Source organism: Prionailurus viverrinus, chromosome C1 (genome assembly GCF_022837055.1).
Source record: "Prionailurus viverrinus isolate Anna chromosome C1, UM_Priviv_1.0, whole genome shotgun sequence".
NCBI classification, from domain to species: Eukaryota; Metazoa; Chordata; class Mammalia; order Carnivora; family Felidae; genus Prionailurus; species Prionailurus viverrinus.
Window position 1 is genome coordinate 210535860 of NC_062568.1, and position 22338 is coordinate 210558197.

Below are 22338 nucleotides of genomic sequence, written 5' to 3' on the forward strand. Positions count from 1 at the left end.
GTTTGGGGGGGGAGGGGGAGGGGGAGGAGGAGTGGGGTCACGGGGGTGAGGGTGGTCCACTCCACACTCTAGACTAGAGATATCAAGGAGGTCACTGGTTGTGAGTCAGGAGTCCAGGGAGGGGTGGAAGCTGCACACAGAGACTTGGGGAGTTGTATTCAAAGGCATGATCTTGGGTCACACCAAAGGTCAAGTGCAGATAAAGATGAAGGGAGCTCTGTGTCCTGCAGCCCTTCAATCCAGGGAAGAGGAGGGAGCAGTAAGGAGATGGAGAAGGAGTGGCCAGTGAAGTGGGAGGAGAACCAGGAGACCCTAAGTCCTGCCCACCCCCCAAGAAACGTCAGCAAGGAGGAGGGAGTGACCCACAGTGTCAGATGCTACTAAGGAAGCAAGAAGAGGAGGACAAAACCTGACCCCAGTCCCTAGCAGGGGGACATCACCAGTGACCTTGATGAGAGCTGTCCTGATAGCTGGGGGCCAAAAGCCTGACCAGAGTGGGTTTAATGGACAATGGGAGGACAGTCCACAGAGAGGCAACTCTTCCAAGAAAATTGGTGTGAAGAGATTGTCTTTCTCTGTCTCCCTCTCTCTCTCTGCCCTTCCCCCACTTGCACATTCTCTCTCAAAAGGAAATGAACATTAAAAAAAAAAAAAAAAAAGAATAAAAGGGTGGGTTTGGTACGTGGTTAACTGGCACAACAGGCCTGAGTTTAAACCTAGACCAGTCACCAGGCAGTGCACTGGGTTTCCTCCAGCCCTTGTAAGCCAGGATGGGATTTCTGCCAGGGGAGGCCACTGCAGCCAGGTGGAAGGGAGAGGAGGGTGTGTGCAGCTGGGTGATTACAACGAAGGACCCTAGGATGTAACTGGTGAGGACAAGAGGGAGGTGAGGGTGGGTGGAAAGCAGTCCTGTCAATGGATCTTAGTTAGGGGGTTGCAGATCCCTGCTACTCAGCTTGGGGTGCATAGATCACCACCGGCAGCAGCATCTTCTGGGAGTTTGTGGGAAATGCACACTCTCAAACCAGTGAGACCCACTGAATTGGAATCTGCATTTTGAGGAGATCCCCAGGTGATTCCTGTCTACGTGCCAGTTTGAGAAGTGTTGGCACAAGAATTTTTGGAACTGGGAAACTAGAAGGCACGCGCTGGAAAGCTAGGTGGTGATGATCGGAGGGTGGGCGGCTTGTATTTGAGATGGCGAAGGGCTCAAACTGGAGAGTGTACCTGACTGCAGCATGGAGGGCTAGCCCTGGGAGACACAGCCCCTGGGCACCAGCTTCAAGGCTGGGCACTTCAAATAGGAAGAAGCCAAAGTGCTCTTGGGCATTAGGACCCCAGGACCAGAAAGGCCTCAACTCCCCAAGTTGGTGGGTTCTACTCCCATACCACTAGCTGGTGATTTATGGGTTAATGAATTTCCTTATTTCTTTTCTCTTTACAAAACTTTCAAAAGTAGAGCGAACCCTCTATTTCTCTTTGGGCTAATCCAGTCTAGCTCCCCCCTCCGATCATTTGCAGTGGGACAGGCCACAGGGCCTCCTTCCTCAGCACGCCCCCCCCGCCCCGCCCAAGGCCTGCGATAGGACGGGCTTTGCATTCAGGGAAAAGCAATCGCTCCCCGATCGTACAAAACAGGGCGAAATCGTGGCGGCCGAGGGGCGTGGCCGAGCGATTGGTACGGCCTGAGTCCTGCGTGCTCTGCGCGCTGCGAGCTCTTTGCGTCTGCGTAGAGCGCCCACCTCCCTTTCTGCCTCCGCTGCCGCCATGGCGCCCGTGGTTAGTATGGCTCCGCGCGAGGCCTCAGCTCTGGGGCAAGCACGTGGGCTTCGCTGGCCGGGCTCTTGCCCGGCTCGTGCGGGACGGAGCTCTGCAGAGCCCGGCCGAGGCTGGGCTGGCAGGCCGGCGGGAGCGGGCCAGGGCCGCCCCGGGCCCAGCACGTTGTGGGCGGAGGAGGCCGCGGCCTGGGGCGCGAGAGGAGCCCCGGAGTTTGCGGAGCCCGCGGCTCGGGCTCGGGCCCCTGTCTGCGGCCAGCCGGGAGCTGGGGCGCCCAGGCTACAGCCTGGGCCGGCCAGGGCCCTGGGGAGCCCGGCTGGCGTGAGGCAGCCAGGGTCTGGGCCTGGTTACCTGGGCGGAGGGCGGGGAAGAGGAAGGGGACCTGCCACTCTCGGGAGTCGCATATCCGGGTAACCTACACCCGGGACTTGGAGACGAGTGGGAATGTCCACGGAAGGTGTCAGGCCGGCTTGCTTTCAGAGAGGGGCCTGGGTTTGAGGACCCTGGTAGTGTTCATGGAGGAAGCAGTTCCTCAGGGCGCACCTGTAGAGACTGTTTTTGGTCGAGGGCAGGGCCCACCTCCCTTCAGCCCCGGCCGGGCAGGGACCGGCCGTGTGGCGCCCTCGTGTCACTCGGCCTGCCGCTCGCCCTCCTCACATGTTAGCTCGAGCAAGTCGTTTTCCTGCCTCCATTTTGTTGGGACACCGTTAACATTTTCGGCTTACCTACTCTTTTCTGCCGGGGCAGGCTTTTAATACCTCTCTGCATTTGTATGCCTTTGATTTAAAACCTTGATGGGAGGTGTGGATCCCATTGTGGGCAGGTCTTTTACTTGCTGATTGTGTATGTCCGGGACTAGATCTTAAAGCATCCCTTTAGGTTACCAGGAAGAGATGTCTTAAAGAGAAATCCGTGATTTTTGGAGTAGCTAAAATGTTGGACAGGTTGAGCCAGTCAAATGGTAGATGAAATTTTTTTAAACGTGAAGGGGGACCAGGTGTGTTCTTGGGAAAGTCCTTTTTAGAGTCTGTAAAACTTTTAGAGTGGAACTGCCAAGTAGTTAGGTAAGGTCGTGCAGGTGCTTTTCTTAGCGATGTTGGAGTTTGCAGAGGGAGAAGACTGAGCTTTGTGAGAGTAAAGGGACTGGATCCTCGCAGGATGTGCTCAGACTGATGATTTAAATCAAAACCTAGAAATCGACAGTAGTGTAATTAGAACGAAAGTTTGAGTCTTTTTCTTGTCCCTGCTGGGGTGGATGCGCTGCTGGGACGTGCAGTTCCCACTGTGGTTTTCAAGAAGGTAGGTGAGCAGTTAAACGGATCAGGACCCTAATCTGGAGAGTTAGGACAAGTACTCATTTCGGATTCAATTTGTCTTAGATATGCAAGGCATACTTTGTATGCTTGCCCTAGTCCTGGAATAAAGTATGCACTGTTTCTTGAAACTGTATTTCTAAAGTGTTATGGTAAATAAAAGAAAATGTTCCTTTTATTGTGGTTCATAAGGTAACAGACTTTTCATGCCCAGAGAGACGGGGGAGGCTGGAAAGGGCAAGTAAGTCAGAGTGCTAGAATTTCCCCCCTCAAAAGGGCATGACTCCCGGCCCCTAAGCTTACAGAGCAGCCTTCTGGGTATCACTCCTCAGGGCAGGTCTCTTGCGACCCCGCAAGCAAGCGAGCACAGCTTCGCGGATTTTGGATTTGTGTGGGCTTTTCCATCTCAGGCGTTTTCGGTTCGGTTATGTTTTTGGTGGTTGGGGGGAGGGGCATACCGGTTGTGCCTTCATCTGTGTGTCGTTTGCGCACCTTAGAAAAAGCTTGTGGCGAAGGGGGGCAAAAAAAAGAAGCAAGTTCTGAAGTTTACTCTGGACTGCACCCACCCTGTAGAAGACGGAATCATGGATGCTGCCAATTTCGTAAGTGACACCCTTGCTGCCACTCAGGACAGGGAGGGACCTTCTGAGATGTTGCCGAGAAAACCTGCTGGAGCACGTTTCTGTTCTCCTGCTCGTGGGCATCTCTGGTTCTGGCTCCACACAGCCCGGAAGTTGGTCTAGTTACTTGTTTTTAAGTCTCACTTTCTTTGGTGTGTATCGGTGGTGAGGAGTAAACATCAATGCTAGGGAACTGCCTCAGTTTTTTGCCTCTTTCCTTTTGTTTCCAAAAGTGGTTTTATTTACTTCCGAGTTCCCAGGAAACGGCCAACTCCACTGGATCCGGTACCCGCTTGGCACCTTGGTGTGTTGAAGCATAAGCACTGGGTGCTGATCCGCACAGAGTAAGGGGCTGTCTCCACCCGGCCTGACTGCTGGGCTATGGGTATTGGACAGATGGAGCGTTTCTTTGGGCTTTCCTTTTTATCAGATATCAGGGCTTCAGTATTTACATTAAAATATCCTGTTTGCTGATTTGTAATTGGAGCTTGTTTTTTCTCCATATCCCGCTTTGTATTGATATTTTACCCCACATATTTGGCCCTAGAAAAATTAACCTCATTGCCATATTTTGACTGTGCAACTTGGCAGTTTACTCTTTACCTGTTCAGTAGCCGTGTCTGGGGAATTCAGACTTACTTATTTATTTATCTATTTATCTATCTGTTTATTTATTTCGAATGTTTACTTATTTTTTTTTTTTAATTTTTTTTTTCAACGTTTTTTATTTATTTTTGGGACAGAGAGAGACAGAGCATGAACGGGGGAAGGTCAGAGAGAGAGGGAGACACAGACTCGGAAACAGGCTCCAGGCTCTGAGCCATCAGCCCAGAGCCCGACGCGGGGCTCGAACTCACGGACCGCGAGATCGTGACCTGGCTGAAGTCGGACGCTTAACCGACTGCGCCACCCAGACGCCCCAAGAATGTTTACTTATTTTTGAGAGAGAGAGAAAACGTACCTGCGAGCAGGGGAGGGGCAGAGAGGGTGTGCGTGTGTGTGGGGGAGACAGGATCCAAAGCAGGTTCTACGCTGTCAGCACAGAGCCCGACTCGGGGCTCGAACTCCCAACCCGAGAGATCATGACCTGAGCCAAAGTCAGACGCTTAAGCCACTGAGCCACCCGGGTGTCCCAGAATTCAGACTTCTTGTGCAGAGGCTCTTAAATTCCCATTTGCTCTTCTCTTTGCCAAAAGATAATGTTACAACAAGAATAATTTTCAGGTGAAAAAATCTAGAGGTTCAGCCTATGGCCACTAACAACAGTGAATGCCCGTAACTTCTTGCGTGTCCCTGCCTTGTGTGATGTGATGCCTTTTGTGTCTCTGTTGCTGCGGGAAGTCCCTTAATTGGCTCCTCAGTCTCTGTGTAACACTTTTCTCTTCTCTGTGGCCACCTTTCCCTCCTAACCTTTGTGGCCTCTTCCAGCTTGTGTCTGTGTTGGCCCTTCCCTGGCATCGCTTCCCTCTCCCTGCCTTTACACTCACTTGTGTGTAATTGTTTTTCCTTCTAGAACCTTCTTAGGATAAAAAAAAAAACTTGAGTCTAAGATGCAGAAATCAAGATTTCTGACTTAGTCACTCTATTCTGTCCTCAGTTAATGTACAGTGTATTGGAGTATGTATGTATGTATGTATTTTAAAATTTATTTTTGAGAGAGTGCGTGTGTGCATGCTGGGCAGAGACAGGAGGAGACAATCCCAAGCAGGCTCCACGCCATCAGAGCAGAGCCCGATGTGGGTCTCTAACCCATGAAACATGAGATCATGACCCAAACTGACATCAAGGGTCAGACACTCAACTGACTGAGCTGTCCAGGCACCACCACCCCCCTCCCCCCCCACCTTGGAGTTTTTAAATAGAGGATTGTAGGGATTTGGGGCTGGAGGGATTTCATATCATTTGTAACAGCAAGAGAACCAGAGCTGTCCCTTTTTTTTTTTTTTTTTTTTTTTTAAAAGAGGTAGGCTCTAAGCCCAATGTGGGTCTTGACCCCACAACCAAGAGTTGCACACTCCACTGACTGAGCCAGCCAGGCACCCCCGGAGTCCTCCTTTTTGACCAGGACCCCTGAATTCACCCCATGGAGGTGGGTCCCAGGCTTCCAAGGGGTTTGCCAAGAGTGCCATTTCTGGGCTCCTGGGCTGTTGCCCTTGTGCTGTGCCATGCAAACGGCCCCTGAGCTGATGTAGAGTTGTTTTGGTCTGTGTTATGTTTTGCTCCTACTACTAGGTTGAAGACTGACTTATTTCCTCTCATGGTACTGAGAGTGGTGTTTTATACTCCTTAGGTTCAGAATTGTCTGTACTTTGTAACAGTTTGGCCCTAGGTTTCCTGTCTATTCTTTACTTTTGATTCATCAGTCAAGCCTTTTGTGTAGAGGCACATTTGTTTGACCTTGTGTGGAAGCAGTCACGTGTGTTCATGCGGGGATGTTTTCATGTTCCACGTGTAAATGAAGTTGAGTAGTGCTGTCTTCTAATTTCCATTCTTAGATTTCAGATCTCATATTAATAGCTAAATATGTGCTGTAATTTTTTTTTTTTTTTCTTGAAGACTGAACATAGGAGAAACAAGTCTTCATTGAGTATTAAGAGCATAAAACAAGTGGGCAAAGCTGTCGCTTCACTTATTGATCGATCTGATGATTTCCACAGGAGCAGTTTCTTCAAGAGAGGATTAAAGTGAATGGAAAAGCCGGGAATCTCGGTGGAGGGGTTGTAACCATCGAACGGAGCAAGAGCAAGATTACGGTCACTTCTGAGGTGCCTTTTTCCAAAAGGTATGGGACAGAAAAGTGCTACCTGCCAGCCTCCCATCTCTGAGTCCCGCCCCCACACCCCCCCTCCCCCCCCATTTGTTTTTTGCTTGCATCCCTTAATTCCTGGGACAGGGTCCAGTGCAAGGAGGCACTGAATGAATGTTCCTGTGGGGGTTGAAAGCATTCAATTTTTGGTAGTTTTAAAAATTTTGTTTTTCACGGGCTCACGTATTTCAAGCAATAAAGATGCTCAGACTTGCTTAGACAGTACTGAGAATGAGAATATTGCCTCCTTTCCCTGTAGATCAGTGGAGAGCTTTCGTTTTTATTTTATTGAGGTATAGTTGACACGCAGTGTTGTACTGGGCTCAGGTGCACAGCACAGCGATAGGACAGTTCTCTACCTTCTTCGGTGTTCACGATCAGTGTGCTTCCATTTTTAATTCTACTTTTAGTTCCCTGTAAGTGCCAGTATCGTTGGCTGAGGACTCCGAGATCTCAGTTTAGACTGAAGCCATTGTGGGCCCATTTTTCTAAGTCGGAGACCCCAGTTCGCTTGTCCTGCAGTATTGTATGGTGGTTGTAAGGAATTGAACCGGTTTATACCTAGCTCCTAGCCCAGAGCCTGGCACGTTCTTAGGAGCTTTCAGTCAGACTGAATCAAGTAATGGGAAATTTGAAGGTGTGTTAGGACAAATTTGGTATAATTCAGCTTTTGCTTTTAGCTTTAATTATTATCAGTCAAGAGGTGACTTCCTACTCTGCCTGGTTCAGTTATTTGTGCAGAAGGAGATTTTTTTTTTTTTAATGTTTGTTTATTTATTTTTGAGAAAGAGCACAAGCAGGGGAAGAGCAGAGAGACAGGGAGACACAGAATCGGAAGCAGGCTCCAGGCTCTGAGCTGTCAGCACAGAGCCTGATGTGGGGCTCGAACTCACAAACTGTGAGACTAGGACCCGAGCCAAAGTTGGACGCTTAACCGACTGAGCCACCCGGGCACCCCCAGAAGGAGATTTGATAACACGGGAGATGGGTGCAACCATAGGGCCTCCAGGCCGTACAAAGCCTGCAACACACTGGGCTTTTGCAGAGCTCCTGGGGGTGATGCTATGATCTGTGACCTGTCCCCAACGTTTACCAGGCTGGCTGTGAGAATGGCTCCTGACACCTTTCCATTTGCACAGATTGTTCATCCCCAGTGCAGGAGGACAGGGGCCCTGTCTTCATCGCTTTCCTTTCTGGATGGTAATAGTTTTCTTGAAGTGTTCTAGGTATTCCTAATCTAGGACTTTTTCTTGTTTCCGCACTTCTGTAGCTTTTTACCTAGTTTTCCAACATCCTATTATAAGAAAAGGAAAAAGAAAAAATTTTTAAAAATTTTTATTTATATTGAGAGAGCGTGTGCGCACATGCATGAGTGGGGGAGGGGCAGAAAGAGGAGAGTCCCAAGCGGGCTCTGCCTTCACAGTGGAGGTCATCACCTGAGCCGAAATCAAGAGTCGGACACTTACTAACTCAGCCACCCAGGCGGTTTAATTTAAAAATTATGAAAAATTTTAAGCCACCTGGACTTTCAAATTAAGCACCTCACCTGAATACAATATGGTAGAAACAGTAAATGGCAGAAAAGAATACTTTTTAGATGGAACGACCAAATTGATTTATTTTTACGTAGGGGAAAGTGGATAGGATTGAACTGAGATCTTCACATCTTTGTGAAGATTGCTTTGTTGGCGTAAGTAACGCTGTTGAGCGGTACTCATTTCCTGGAGGTGGTGAGTTTGTTGGTTCGTTCCTATCTGGGTCCTTGCCGGTCTGCCTGTGTGTCTCACGTAGTCCTTGTGACAGCCTGAAGAGATGGTAAGTATCAGGAGTCTCATTTCATGGAGGGGGAGAGTGGGGCTTGGAAAGGTTAATTTGCCCAGCCGGGACTTAGTTTGGTGTTCTGTTCCCTCTTCTCCTTTTGGGTTTGGGAAGATGCCCGAGGGCCTCCTAAGTAAACAAGTGAGAGAAGAAACACGATTGCAGGCTTTGGGCATTTGGGATGTTGAGCACAGAAGCCAGTTGCTGCCTTTATAAAAATAGCCAGTTTTTTAAGCAGTTTGCTGTGGTGACTGCTTAGCTGTCCCCCAGGCCACGCCAGCAGTCAGGCTGACAGGTTGAAAGGACTGAGTGCCGTCACTTGCAGAGGCGGAGCAAGGGCAGTGGCAGGGTGGCGTCCTGTTTCCCAGGAGTTGGGTGGTGAGCGTCTCCTGGCGGGAGTGAGTGTGTGTGTGTGACAAACAATCCCCGTCCTCCGAACAACCTCAGGAGGAGGTTAGACTCCGTGAGGTGAGATGCGGGAAGTACTTGGAGCTCATTAGAAAGCCAGTGATTTCTCCGTAAAAGGTACTAAGATCGGGTACTTAACTGTGTCATTACTACCATGGTATCTTTCTCCAGTGGTCACTGAGAACCACTTCATAGGCATTTTGCTGTGTTTAACCGACAACTGTGACCTCTCCTTGTCTGTCCTCGTTTTTATTGCCAGTGTAGATGAAATGTGGCTGACGCTTGTTTTAGAACCTTGGCTGGGTATATCGGCCTTACCTTTGGCCTTTTTGGATGCTGGGAGAACACCCTGAATGGTGATGGTTTGAATGCACAGGTTTTATACAAGTGACTGTTGGAGATGCCGGAGCCCTGTGGTGAGTTCTCAAGTGTTCTCTCTCTGCAGGTATTTGAAATATCTCACCAAAAAATATTTGAAGAAGAATAATCTACGTGATTGGTTGCGCGTAGTTGCTAACAGCAAAGAGAGTTACGAATTGCGTTACTTCCAGATAAACCAAGATGAGGAAGAGGAGGAAGATGAGGATTAAAACTCCTTTATCTGAAATATTTTGTATAAGTTCTTCAATAAAACGTGGGAACCAAAATGGTGGTTTTCCTTGTATCACTGCAGTGTGGATTGACCAGAAAATTGGAAATCATAGTCAAAGGGCTTCATTTGGGCTGCCATTCACTTATTTGTAATTAGACTTTTTTTTCCTGCTTAAAAACTTTAGTTATTGTGGTAATAATACCAAAATAGAAATAACCTCCTTTAAGGGAACTGCCCGTGAATTGACCTTGAGCAGGTGGTTAAAGGGTGTGGAGGTGTGTGCACTTTAGTTAGTCACTATTTTACTTCAAAAGGTGTGACCGTTTTACCTGGTGCTTTTCTTAAAAGATTCAGGTATACAAACATTGGGACGTCTAATCCACTGAGCGCAAAACCAGTGACTTCTCTGAGGTTTGCTTCCTGCAGGAACAGGGCAGCGTCGATAAAAATGCAAGGTTCTGGGGCATTTACTTCACCTTTTGATTACAAATTACTCGATGCACACAATTATATGTACATCCTTTTTCTTCCTGTAGAAATAGGATGTCCTTTTCCACCGCTGCGTATTCTCCTCTTCAGGAAAGAATTTGGAGAGTGCTTATAAAAGTCCCAGGTTTTAAAAGTAAAAGTGCACAAAAATGAATTTGTAAATAAAAACTGTTCCCGCAACTCTTTGCAACAAACTGTCCCTTTGGCCCCCAGCAGGGGGAGCTGGAGCTGAGCGGTGGTAGAGCTTCCAGAGATGGACCTGTGCATCTGGCCGGGATTGGAGCCTTGTCACGGGGGTGGGGCGCGAAGGAGAAGCGATTGAGAGACAGTTCATGCCGAGGAGACGGGGAAACACGTGTGGACGTGCCAAGGGAATGGTCACTTCTGAGCCACCTAGGCCATGCCTGGATTTAATGTCCAGTCCTACAAACTTGCATTAAGCAGGACCAGACTGAAAGTGGGATTTCGTTGCCTTGTGTGCAGAGGCTGGAGATCTGAGCAAGGTTATTAAGTTGTAAAGATGTGTCGTTGCCAACTGAGAATCCAGAGTATTTGGGAGTGACTTTGAAAAGAGACCCTGATGCCTTATGGTGCCCTTCTAAAATCTAAGCAATTCTGCAGAAATGTCTGCATTGTCTTAAAACTACAGTGTAAAATGTTCTTAAAGAGTTTCTCTCAGCTAATTTCTACACCTGACATTCTTGGGCTCTGTTGGTTGGGGAGCTGGAAATTAGAATCCTACCTTTGCTCCAATTTAACATTTGGTGCTCCTTGGATTGAATTTAACGTGTTGCATCTTTGCAATTTCATTTGTGGTAAAGGCTCTAGCATTTTCTATTTCTATGCAAATTTCGTGAAGCGGAATTGTTTGCATGTGTGAAGGCGAGGTTTCTTTCTGATGTAACTGAGGCGTCAGCTGGGTTTTGGCCACAGTCCCTACCATGATCTGTCCCTACCGTGATCGTGATCGTTAACTGTTAGTAAGTTTATGACCTGGGTTTGCAAATTGTACTTGTTTGTTGCATTGATGTTCGCCTGTAGTGATTCTTAGTTTGGTTGTAAAAAATTAACCCTGGGCTAAAATTAGCATATATAGTTTTTTTTTTTTCCCCAAACTGCTCCCAAATTTTAAAACTTGTAATAAAATTGAAACTCATTGGTTTTTCTATGCCTTTTTGAACTCTTGTAATTGAGTTTTGATCACATTTTATATTAAAGTGGCTAACACATGGCTACTATTACTGTGCAAGCCTTTTTTTTTTTTTTTTTTAAGGATTGGCATGTTAATCTATTTAGCAACAGATTGTTTTTCCTGCTAATTGCTGTACCAACAATGACCTTGGTCTTCATTAAGCTTGAGAAGAAAATGTGTCCTTTATTTCCATTTTCTTTACCTCAGCTGTGCCTCGGTGAGAGTCTGGAGTTGGTCGTGACCCAACTCTCCGGGTCAGATCCAGAGCCGAGAGAATAAATTTGCAAACGACTTTTTCTGATGGAGGATATGTCATGGGAACCTGAATCACTACGCCCGTTACGCCAGCTGTGTCCAGACCACCTTTAGACCACTTTCCTTTTCATCTCTTGATTGATGACCTACCTGCTCCATGGGAAATACAGCCCAGGAATGGGGGGGGAAGGGGGGTCATGGAGAGTTTCAGGCCAAGATTTTCGTTCATGAAAGCAACGGAATAGGAAGCTGGCACAATCCTGTTCTTAGCTGATTCTGGTCACCAGTACCATTTCTGGGCTAAAGGTTGAGTATTTGGTTTTCTTTCAAAAGCGTCAGTGACACCCACCTTTTCCTGTGAGTTTCAGTGGTTAAAGGTGATTTTTTTCTGAGTAGTGTTCTTTTCCTATCTTTTTGGGAAGAACCAAGTGTTGAGATACATGGACCATAACTTCACCAGTGGCTCCTGGCAGGCGGAAACAACTTGTGCGTAAGACATTCAACAAAGTGGGGGAGTTTGATCACACCAAATACTTTTAAAGACAAACTGATCAAAATTATGGAATGTTCTGGGGGCATTTAGACCACAGCCTTTTCAGAGGATACTTGATGACCTGGGAGGTGAGCAGGAGTCCAGTGAGGTGATAGACTGGCCTGTCCCCTGGTTGTCACCTTAACCTCAGGAGAGCCTAGAAATTGGCTTTGGCAACCTGGCTTTCACCTCCTTCCTCCTGCCACAGTCCTTCCCGTGGCTTTGCTCCAAGCTTATCCAGCGTTGGAAGCAGAGTGTGGTGCTGGCCGCTCCCTTTGAGGGGGGCATAACACCTAGGATGTGTGGGTCATTGGCCGGGTGACAGATTCTGCAGTACCATGGGGACATGGCTTCTTGGTAACCCTGGACAGAGAGTGGGGCTGGCCAGAGTCAGAAGCTGGGGAGAGCCTGGGTGGGGTCCTGCTGGAGGTGTTGACTGACTTGTCGGGTGCCTCTTCTTTGGGGTAATAGGTTGTAGAGGTTGCATCCCTTTCTGGAAGGGAGGAAGGTGAGGAAGAGGCCTGGTGGGTGAGGAGGAGGTGCCGAAGAAAGCCGGTGAAGGGCTGCCTTTTAAAGGATGCCACCATGCTGCTTGTCTCGGGGAGCAAAAACCTAAGAATTTGTAATCTAGACATTTTCCTATCTTGCTTCTCTTTGGGAGGATCTGAGAATTCACATTCTTTTTTTCTAGGCTATTTCTGGCCAAGCTAAAACTGTTAATGCTGTGCTGACCGGCTGAGTTGGCTGCTACCGTACCTAGAACCCAGAAAGAACCCCTAAGATGATTTAAGTCTTAGACAGCCCCTTCCTCCGGCCCAGGGCCATGGGGCCCAGAAGTCTGCCTTACCGAGAAACACCCCCAGCAACTCTAAGTGATTTGGGTTCAGGCAGTGCAAGACTCCCGTCTTGAGAAACAGGCTCCAGGTACAAGGGAGATCTTGTTGCATTAGGGACATTTACCCTTCATTTTATTTTTATTTATTTTATTTATGAGGGCAAGAGAACGTGCACAGGTCGGGGAGGGGCAGAGAGAGAGAGGGACAGAGAGAACCCCGAGCAGGCTGTGCGGTCAGCCCAGAGCCTGGCACGGGGCCGACTGAGCCACCCGGGGGCTCCTGCCATTCATTTTAGAAGACATTGCGATGCCAGCGATGCAGCTTAGCCGCTAAGAGGAGGCCGGGGCAGAACTGCATGGCTCGCGTGAGGGGTGTAGGGACGGGGGCTTCGTGGGGCCGTCAGATGGTCACAAGTAGGATATGTTGGTAAAGAACTGTCCTCAGGCAGCGCTTGAGAGCCGCCTGTATGAGGAGTCCACGCAGCCCGGGGACGGAGACCGATCGGGGTGTTTGCTGAAGGTGCCTCATAAGCAGTATAGTTAAAATGATTTTGATTTTGAATTGTCCCTCAGGTGTAATTCTAGGCTCTCATCAGCCAACAGGAGGACCTTGTCTCCTGAAACTGTAACCTTATGGATAGGCTTATTCTCAGAATTGCGGTCTTTATGGAATTGTCACCTTTTTAGGGATTGTTTTTGACATCAGACATTTGCGGTCCATTGTCACGGCTGCTAATAGTTTGACAATGATCGGAGCTCTCCTTTAAATATTCTCGGAGATTTCTAGTCAAAAATCCCTTTGTTTCTGCCATTCCAGTCTTTGCTTAGTTTTGCTTTTGGTGGGTAAGTAACTTGACTGAGCCACAGCCCTCTGCAAGATGGGATGGCCAGGGGGCTGGGGGAGGACTAGGAATGTGAGCATTTGGACTCTTTGTTGCCAAATTCGGCAGGTGGAACTGTCCTTGAATGATGTCTTGACTGTCTCAGCCTCGCCTTGGGAATGGGACCCAAGATTAGCGGTGTGTGCCCGAGGTGGGGGCTTTCTGGTGATAGGAGATCCTGTAAGCCCACGTTTCTCTCAAGTGGGACAGAGAACCTTTGGAAGGGTCCTGACCTCCTCTGCCATCCGGGAGGGGTTGGGGGCGGGGCTGCTGAGGGGTGGACAGGTTTGATGGTGCTTCGGGCTTTTCCCTGGATAGTTAACATTCCGAAAGACTGGAGGTCTGGAAAGAGCAAGGCAGCCTTGCCAGGGAAAACGGAGGCTGGCTAAAGCATTGGCGATTTGGGGCCTCTGAGCTAGATGCTCAGTGACGTGAAATGCAGCCTTAGACCAGAGAAGCCCTTTGCTTTCTTAGCCCAACTCCCTGCTGCCTTTCCCTCTGCCCTTGCAGGCCACCTGCTCTGGGATGCTTCAACCTCCCTCTCTAGTGTGGCTTACAAGTGACTTGGCAGATGAAGGGGATCCCCAGCACCCTGCACTTTGACCCGGGAGGCTGGACAGACCTGCCTGTATCCAGGAATAAATGATGAGGAGCTTTTCTTCAGGGCTTGCTCCCAATTCATTTGGATCGGAAGGGGGAGGAAAAATTGCCTACACATTTTTCCAACTCCCCCGGGCCATCCATCGCCTTCTGGTCACAGCTTGGATTCATGGCTTGGGCTGTGGCCCCCCCTGCTGAGAGGTTTTGCATGGGGGTGCCCTCACCAGGCAGTCACAACTTTCCTGGTTCCCCAAAGGCCCCAGGAAAAAGAGCCCTTTTGTTAATGCCAGCGTGCCAGGGGTTACTGGTCAATCCCTGCCAGGATGGGGCAGGTGTTCAGCCAAGGCCAGAGGGGTTGGTGTGAGAGAGGAGACAACACTACCCCTCTCTCTTGCTTCCCAAGTCGGGCAGATCCTGTGGGTCCCTGGCAGCCACATGGGTTTCCAGTGGGTTCCCCCAAACGTGTCTGGCCTGAGGCAGCGAGACAAGGGTACCCTCCCTTTACTGGCTCTTCTAGGGTTAGAGAACTGACCATCCTAAGGGCCGCTGCAACTTTGGCCTTCTCTGAGTAGCTTTTACACCTCTGGCAGCCCAGACTGGCCGCGCTCGTTTAAAATTCCAGCCTTGCTCCCAAGGGCTTCGGCCTTCATGTTCACCTTTAACTGAGGGCTGTTGGCGGCGCCTCCTTACCGCCCAGCGACAGGTGTCGCTTCTGAGCGGGAGTTTTGGGCACAGACAACGAAGATCCGCACCACCCCCAGGGGCTCTGGAGGTGTTTAGACCGGACCTCGCCTGGAGGGGCGTTTTGGAAGAGGGCACGTGGGCGGTGGGAGCGTGGTGCCATGGGGTGAGGGAGGAGCCAGCCTGCATGCATTTTTCTGGAGGAATCGCACCCGGTCTCCAGAGCGACCCTTCCCCAAGTGCGGAACACATTTTTCTTCCGATCTTCCTTCCCAAGGGCCGAGCCAGGTTCTCGGTGCATGTGAGTGGAAGTGCGGGAGCTCGACGCTCGCCGCCCAGGGCACCCCGCCCCTGCGCCCTTGGGGACTCGGGGGGGGGGGGGCAGGGCGCCGTACCGGGCGGCGGCGACGGTGTTGGCGGATCTTCCAGGGGTGCGCGGGGGCGAGTTCCCCGCCTCCCAACGGGCCCGGCTTGCCCGAGTCGCCGCGGCCCGCTCGGCCGTCGGGTCCCTGGGCGCGCGGGCGCCTCGACGGCTCCCCCTGCCGGAGCGCCGGGTGCGCCCCCCTGCACCCGGGGCTCAGGACTAGTCCCCCCAACTTGTTCTCGGCTGTTAACTAGTCGCGCTGCCGGAACGATGGGATGGGGTTGCCACAGCAACAGACTGGACGTCACAATCCGGGCATGTGTGCCGCCCCCCCGCCGTGCCGCCGGCGCTGCCGCCGCCACCCTCGGCCGGCTGCGGGACTCGGGCTGCGGGGCGCGGTGGGCGGAGCGGCCCGGGCTTTGCGGGGAGCGGGGCGAGGGCGGCCGAGAGGAAGGGGGTCGAGACGGGGGGGTGGAGGTTTGGGGGGGTGGGGGGGCAGGCGGCCGCCATCTTCTCGCCGAGGCCGCCTCGCCCGCCGCGCGCGCCCGTCCGGCCGCGCACGGGTTAAGGCTGGCACCGCGCCCGGCGGGAGGGGGGGCGCCCACCTCCCCTCCCCCCCGCGCCGGGCATGCGGGGCCCGCTGGGCACCGAGGAGGAGCTGCCGCGGCTGTTCGCGGACGAGATGGAGAACGAGGACGAGATGTCAGGTGAGAGGGGGCGCCGGCTGCGCCCGGGGCCGGGCGGCGCGGGGCGCGGGGCCCGGCGGGGGCCCGGGGCCGGACCGGCGGCGCGCAGGAGGGGAGCCCGGGCCGCGGGGCTGCGCTCCCGCCCTGCTGGCGCCGCGCGGCCAAGGGCGCGGGGCCGGGCGAGCGCCGGGGCGCGGCGCGCGGGCGGGCCAAGGGCGGGGTGCGGTCGGGGGCCCCCGGGCCGCGGCGCGGGCCGGGCGCGGGCGGAGGAGCGCGGGGGGCTGCGCTGGGCGCCCCCGGGCGGGGAGGGGGCGCGGCGCCGCCGGCTCAGCCCCGCGTGCCCTTGAAGGGGGCGGGAATCGCGCTCGGCTCCCGGCGCCGCGCACCCCGCGCTGTGGACCCGCGCCGCGCGCCTCTGGCCTCGCGGGGGCAGGCGGGACCCGGCCGCCACCCGCCTCGGCCCCCTCCCTCCCCGGGGCGCGCTGGGTGGGGCCCGGAGCGGCTCGAGGACCGGCCGTGCTGGGGGACCCGGCGAGCGCCTTGGCTGGGGCGGGCTTCCCCCACCCCCCGGGCCCGCGAGGGCTCCGGGCCGGGGCGCTCGGGCACTGACTGCCGCTCCCCTTTCCCGGCCGTGGGGTGCTGGGGCCGTCGCTCCTAACACTTTGCCCGGGCCGCCGGCGCCTCCAGCCCATCCAGCTTTGGCCACGGGCCTGACGCCCAGGGCCGCCGCCCCAGCCCTGGCGGGCCCCTCTCAGGGTTCGGCATGAGCAGGGCTTGTGCGTCCGGGGTAACCTTGCTGGATCGTCCTTTAGTTAACTGCTCACCGTTTGTTTGGGACGGTTCTCCCCCTGGCACAGCTGGGCAGGGCCTCACCCTGTCAGCCAGCCTCCCTCCCTCCCTCCCTTTTGGTGGACTCTTCTCAGCTGCCCGGCGCCAAGCCCATGGCCCTTTCTGGGCTCCCGAGAGACTTGGGGGAGGCCCAGGGGCCCTCCTGAGCCCAAGAGTGTGCTGTCTGGCCCCAAGAGTGCCTTGCAGGGAGGGCGGATGGGACATTCTACACGTCGTCGTCGGGTCCCCAGACTCTTGTGTGCAGGGGGCGGGAAGGGGAGGGCCCTGCAAGCAGCAGCTCCCCCGGCTGCTAGGAGGCTTCCTGGAGAGGGGATTCCCACCAGGTGGCCCCGCCCACTGGGGGGCCTCCTCCCCACCCCCCACTTGTTGGCTTGCTTTAACACAGACTGGGCCCCTACGGGAGACTGGCCTCACTCTGCCTTTCAGACCGCCGGCCAAGTTTGCGAAGGGCCTGCCAGCCTTAGGGGAGTGGGGGTGAGGGGGCGCCTTAAGGGCAGGGCTGCTTGGACAATCATTGTTTTGCCCCTGGGTGCAAAGAATTAGGCCCATTTTCTGGGAGGGAACACAGAGGCCCAGCACAGGCACTGAAACCCCATGGCTGCTTTCTCCCCGGGAGGCGGGCACCTCCCTAAGCTGTCCTCCTCAGTAATTCCCAGCGGTGCTTGGGGCGGGGCCCCTTTGTGGCAATGATGGGGCAGTGGACAGCTGAACTTGCACCAACAGGTCTATTTCCAGGACTTCATGGAACCCCTGGTGGGGGGTCCCCTGTTCCCTTTCCCCCCATACTCTGCCTCTTCCTGGTTGTGTTAGGGCTCAGAGCGTGGGGAGGGTTGATGGGCTCCTGCCTCACTCTGTTTGGGCCAGAGGGGTTGGGTCCCTGTCAGAGTCCCCTGCCCACCACCTGTTCTCCCTGCTTGTGCCCATTGCTCTGGGGCAGGGCGAGGTGGAGGGGTGAGGTGGTCCCCAGGGGCCCTGCAGGGAAGAGGTCCTGCTCTGGGCCCCTCTGGCCTGGGGATTGCAGCCCCGTCTTTCTGCAAGACGTGATGCCCTGAGCCTTCCCAAGCTCCCAGCTCCCTCTCTGTGTCCCTGGCCCCAGGCACCGTCCTGGTCCACTTCGTAGCCTCCTAAGCAGTCCTCCCTGACCGCCCTCCCCTCAGCAGCCAGGGTCACCTTTGTAAGCACAGATCAGACCCAGACTCCCGCTGCTTGGGTAGATCAATGTGCTCCTGGTCTATACCACCTTCGTCTCCCCCCTCATTCCCCAGCCGCAGCCACACTGGGCTGCTGGATGCTTCTGGAACGCCACCTCCAACTCCAGACTCCGTCCTGCCCTTGAGTACTGGCTGTGACCTCTGTCTGACCTGCTCTTTTCTCTGCTCATGGCGGCCTCCTTGCTGACACGTCAGTCCCAGGATGCGCAAATGTCTCCGCGGGGAGGCCCTCCTTGGGCCTGGCCCAAGCACGGCCCCACCCCTGTCCCTCTCAGGGGCCATTTTATTTTAATTTTATTTTTAATTTTAACGCTTTATTTTCTCGGCCGCACCAGGTTACTTCTGTGTCAGTGGGCTCCCCGTCTGGAGGGCGACTCCTTGGATCACCTGCCGTGCTTGGCACCCGGCACCCTGGGTGCTCAAGAGATGCCTGTGGTCTTGGCGTCTGAGGGCTGGGAGTCCCTAGCTCACGCCTGGCCTCTGGACACGGCGTCGGCTTCAGCCCGGGCCTCGTGTCTCTCCTGAAGTGCCAGCCAGTTGGCCCCCTAGCCCTCCATTACAGCTGCCCCGTGGCCCTCGGCCTTGGGCTCATGGCTGTGACCCGCTCGGACCTAGGGCCAGCTGCTTCCAAAACGTCACAGCTTTTGCGGGGAGGAGCCAGTGTGTGGGGCGCAGTGACGCTAATTTTTCAAATCTGCAGCGGTTGGACGCGTCTCTTGTCAAATCTTTCTTTCCATTGTGCCTCCCCTTCCCCTCCCCCTCAGCCGTGTTCTTGTTTCCCACACAGGGCTCTGCGCCACCAGTGCTCTGGCACCGAGGCAGGTGGGCGAGCCTGTGTCCAGGAGGAGGCGGGGCGGGTCCCTGCCTTTCTGGCTCGGGCCCTGGCGGCTGCCACATTCTGCCGGGAGAGCGGAGGGCTCAAGGGTCAGGTGCAGCCTGGCTCTGCTTGTTAGCTGACTGACCCCGGGCAAACTCCCCAGCCCCTGTGCCTCGGTGTCCCCACTTGTGGAATGGGGATATGGCACTAGCTACCTCATAGAGGGTTATTGTGAGGGCTGGTGAGACAGTGCACGTGGAACATTTAGGTCACAGTGCCCAGCACATAATAGGTGCCCCATAAACTGTGACCACTGTAATTGGCACCATCCAAAGGGGGGCAGTTGACCTACCTTCCCCGAGGAAATGCTTCTGAGACTTGCACCCTCATCTAGTAAGCTGGGGGGGCACGGGGGCCTGGGCTGCAGGAGGGCTGGGAGTGTGAGGCCATGGTGGGGCTGGAGGGAGAGACGGAGTGGCTCCCTGGCCTTGTCCTTTAAAGTTCCCAGCCTGCTCAACCCCAGTCAATCACTTACAGCCAGAGGGGTGGGTTTCTCAGGGCTGGTGAGCCCAGCCTCTCCGCCGGCCAAGCAGTGTGACCACTCTGGCCGCAGAGACACTTGACTGGCCCGTGTCCCCATGCCCACAGGGCTGACCCCAGTCATGTGAGCGTCTTAGGCTTCTTGGAGCCCAGGATCCAAGAAGGAGTGATGACCATGATTCCCAAGGTTCATACTTTCCTAGCTTACTGCACCCTCCCGGGGACATGTGGGTTTTGGGGGCCCCACGGAGCCTGTATGTAATACCATTTGCTGGGGGGAGGGAGGGAAAATGACCAGCGTGCTTTGCCCAGTGCCTTGGCCTGTGAGAGAGTCACTTCCTTCCGAGTTGTCTATCATTTCGTCCGTTTATTCAGTCAGCAGCCCTCCTATTAATCCACCCACCCATGTGTGCACTTTCCCACCGAGCATCTGTTTATCCAACCATGAAACCAGCCAACCGGCCGTACAACCACCACTCACCAGCCAGCCATCCTGCCCACATCATCCATCCATCCTAGCCACTCTCCATCCACCACCCACCACCCACCGTCCATCCATCCATCCTACCCACTCTCCATCTACCCATCCACAATTCATCTGTCCGTCCATCCATCCATCCACCATCCATTCATGTATCTGTCCATCCTTCATCCATCCATCCATCCATCCATCCATCGTATCCATTCTCCATCCACCATCCACCATCTATCCATCCATCCCTCCTACCCATTGTTCATCCATCCATCCATCCATCCATCCATTCATCTGTCCATCCAGCCATCATCTGCCCATCCATCAATCCGTCTGTCCATCCATCATCTAGCCATCCATCCATCCTACCCACTCTCCATCCACTATCCATCCGTCCATCCACCATCCTACCCATCCATCCATCCATCCATCCATCCGCCATCCATCCGCTTGTCCATCCTTCATCCATCCATCTGCCTCCCCAACATAGATTTATTGAATATCTTCTCCGAACACAGTATGTGGTATCTAACTTTCTGGGGCTTTTGCAGGTACAACTTTTGAGACTTTCTGCCTTGCCTTCGGCTCTGTCCTTATTTCTCTCTCCCTGTCTCTTTTTCCCACTCTGTCCCCATGTCTGTCTCACTGTCTTCGCTGAGTGCTTGCCTCTGCTTCTCTCTCTCTCTGGCTATCCCTCTCTTTCCCTGTTTTGTCCGTGTCTGTCCCTGACCCTCAGGTGCGTCTCTCTATCCTCTCCCTCCTTGTCTCTCTTTCCTCCTACCTGCCCGTGCTCTGGCTTTGCATGGGGTCCTGTCCCTGCTTGCCCTGGGTCCCTGTCCTCTCTTCTTTGATCTCTTCCTGTCCCCGGTCCCTTAGGGTAAAAGCTTCACCTCTTCCCCCTGCTTGCCTGCCCAGAGTGCTCAGAACTGACACTCTCTTTGATGAGATGCCAGTGAGGTGATGTCTAGGTTTTGGTAAAGGTCATAAATAAATTATCAATCCTCTCTTGGACAGGAGTACTGACCCCCCCCCCCCATTATCAGCAGAGGGCCTGTGGTGTGGGGGTGCTCCAAAGACTGATGGGAACCTTGGTCTTGGTGCCCTGTCCCTTGGCTAGCCTCAGAGTGGCCTTGGGAACCCCTGGCTTGGCAATGCCCAAACTGGAGACCCGCTCTCTGCCACCCGCTTTGGGGCCCCGGGCTCCGCCTGCTGTCACTGAGCACTTACTGTGTGTCTCACGACGTCTAAGTCTCCACCCCATGAGAACGGCGCCGTGAGGCCCATCTAAGGATGAAGAAGAAGTAGGTTCATCTGGAAAGGGATTGGGGGCAACCTGCCAGGAAGGGGTGGTAGCTGGAAGCCTGTACTCCCCTGGCCACCAGCTCTTGTCCCCTGCCTGGTGGTGGGTTGGGGGTGGAGAACAGAAGGAGCCTCCTCCCCAAGCCCCAGAGACGATGGTGGACGTTGAGCTGGGTCCCCATCGCTGGCAGATTTGCTTGCCTTTCTGGACCCTGGCAGTGGAGCTTTTGTCCCTGCACCCGGCTTGGGCCCCCGAATCTTTCGACCATCCTCAGATCAGATGACCTAACTTTTCCCTCCATAATCTGATCACCTTGCATTTGCAAAGCTCCCCGGGGGGCTGCGTTCTTGCCCAGAGGAGGGGGCAGGAGCTGGGCAAAGCATAACCCGCCGGGGGGGGGGGGGGGCGGGGGGGTGAGCGTGTGGACCAGCTCTGACCCTGTGGGACCCTGAGGGACACTGTGGGACCTTCCAGACCAAGGGCTGATCTGAGTCACCTTGGTCCCAGGGTGAGGCCCGAGCTTGGCACAAAGGCCTTGCTAAATAAATATGAGGAAAGTCTGAATTCTGGAGTGGGGGTGGGGGGTTGGGGGAGGCTCCGGTGCCTGGAGAGGGGCCGGGGTGAGGACCACGCATGGTGGTGGGAGCCACCCGTCTGCGTTCCTTCCTGGCTGTACCACCTGCTGGCTGTGAAGCTATGTGGGTAAGTCGTGAGATCTCTGAGCCTCAGTGTCCTCATCTGCAAACGGGGGTAATAATAGTACCCCCAGGGTTCTTGTGTGGAGTAGACAAATTGGTTCAAATTAGCACATGTGACCTTCCTCAAGCCCAGTGCAGGTGGCATGAGGTGGCACGTAGTTACTTGCACTGTTATGCCGGGTTACCCCCGAGAATGGCCCACCCAGCTTGCCTGGGCTGCAGCCTTAAATGGCTCAGTGAGGGCAGCCTGGGGGGCACCGGAGCATGTGCCCAGGGAACTGGTGAGAGGGCTGTGGGTGAGCTTAGGAAAAAGCAGCAGACGTATCTCTCTTTGCCCCGCTGTCTCCACCCCGCTGCCTGTCTCCGTCTCTCTGTCTCTGGAGCAGCATCCCCCCACTCCGCCCCCTCCCCTGCCCCCCAGCCTGCTCCCGACCTGGAAGCTCAGGAGGTAGCAGAGATAACAAGGCTAATGGGTCCTAATTATAGCCCCAGTTGGATCGATGGAGCCTCGGCCCTGGAGGGGCAGGGCTGGTGCGGGAGGGCACAGCCCGGCGGGGCCAGAGGGCTGTGGGGGCTGCCAGGAAGGGCAGGAAGGAGCTGGCG

At 54.0% G+C, this 22338-nt stretch overlaps 2 protein-coding genes across 2 annotated transcripts in view; both read left to right on the plus strand.

The window, feature by feature from the left end:
• The first annotated feature begins 1706 nt into the window (after positions 1-1706).
• Positions 1707-9388, plus strand: RPL22 (ribosomal protein L22). Its single transcript, XM_047872274.1, has 4 exons — positions 1707-1779; positions 3587-3691; positions 6367-6491; positions 9187-9388. The coding sequence occupies exons 1-4, from the start codon at positions 1768-1770 to the stop codon at positions 9329-9331; spliced, it is 387 nt and encodes a 128-aa protein (XP_047728230.1). The 5' UTR covers positions 1707-1767; the 3' UTR covers positions 9332-9388.
• A 6332-nt stretch (positions 9389-15720) lies between these two features.
• Positions 15721-22338, plus strand: part of CHD5 (chromodomain helicase DNA binding protein 5) — a 70546-nt gene continuing 63928 nt past the window's right edge. The window contains exon 1 of the mRNA XM_047873226.1: positions 15721-15869. Coding sequence (XP_047729182.1) covers positions 15791-15869 — 79 coding nt within the window. The 5' untranslated portion in view covers positions 15721-15790. The remainder of the gene's footprint in view (positions 15870-22338) is intronic.

What these genes read in the sequence shown, in the direction of transcription:
- RPL22 (XM_047872274.1), top strand. An exon ending in TCATGGATGCTGCCAATTTC is followed by an intron (nt 3,692 to 6,366) that starts GTAAGTGACACC and finishes TGATTTCCACAG; the next exon opens with GAGCAGTTTCTTCAAGAGAG. An exon ending in GAGGTGCCTTTTTCCAAAAG is followed by an intron (nt 6,492 to 9,186) that starts GTATGGGACAGA and finishes CTCTCTCTGCAG; the next exon opens with GTATTTGAAATATCTCACCA.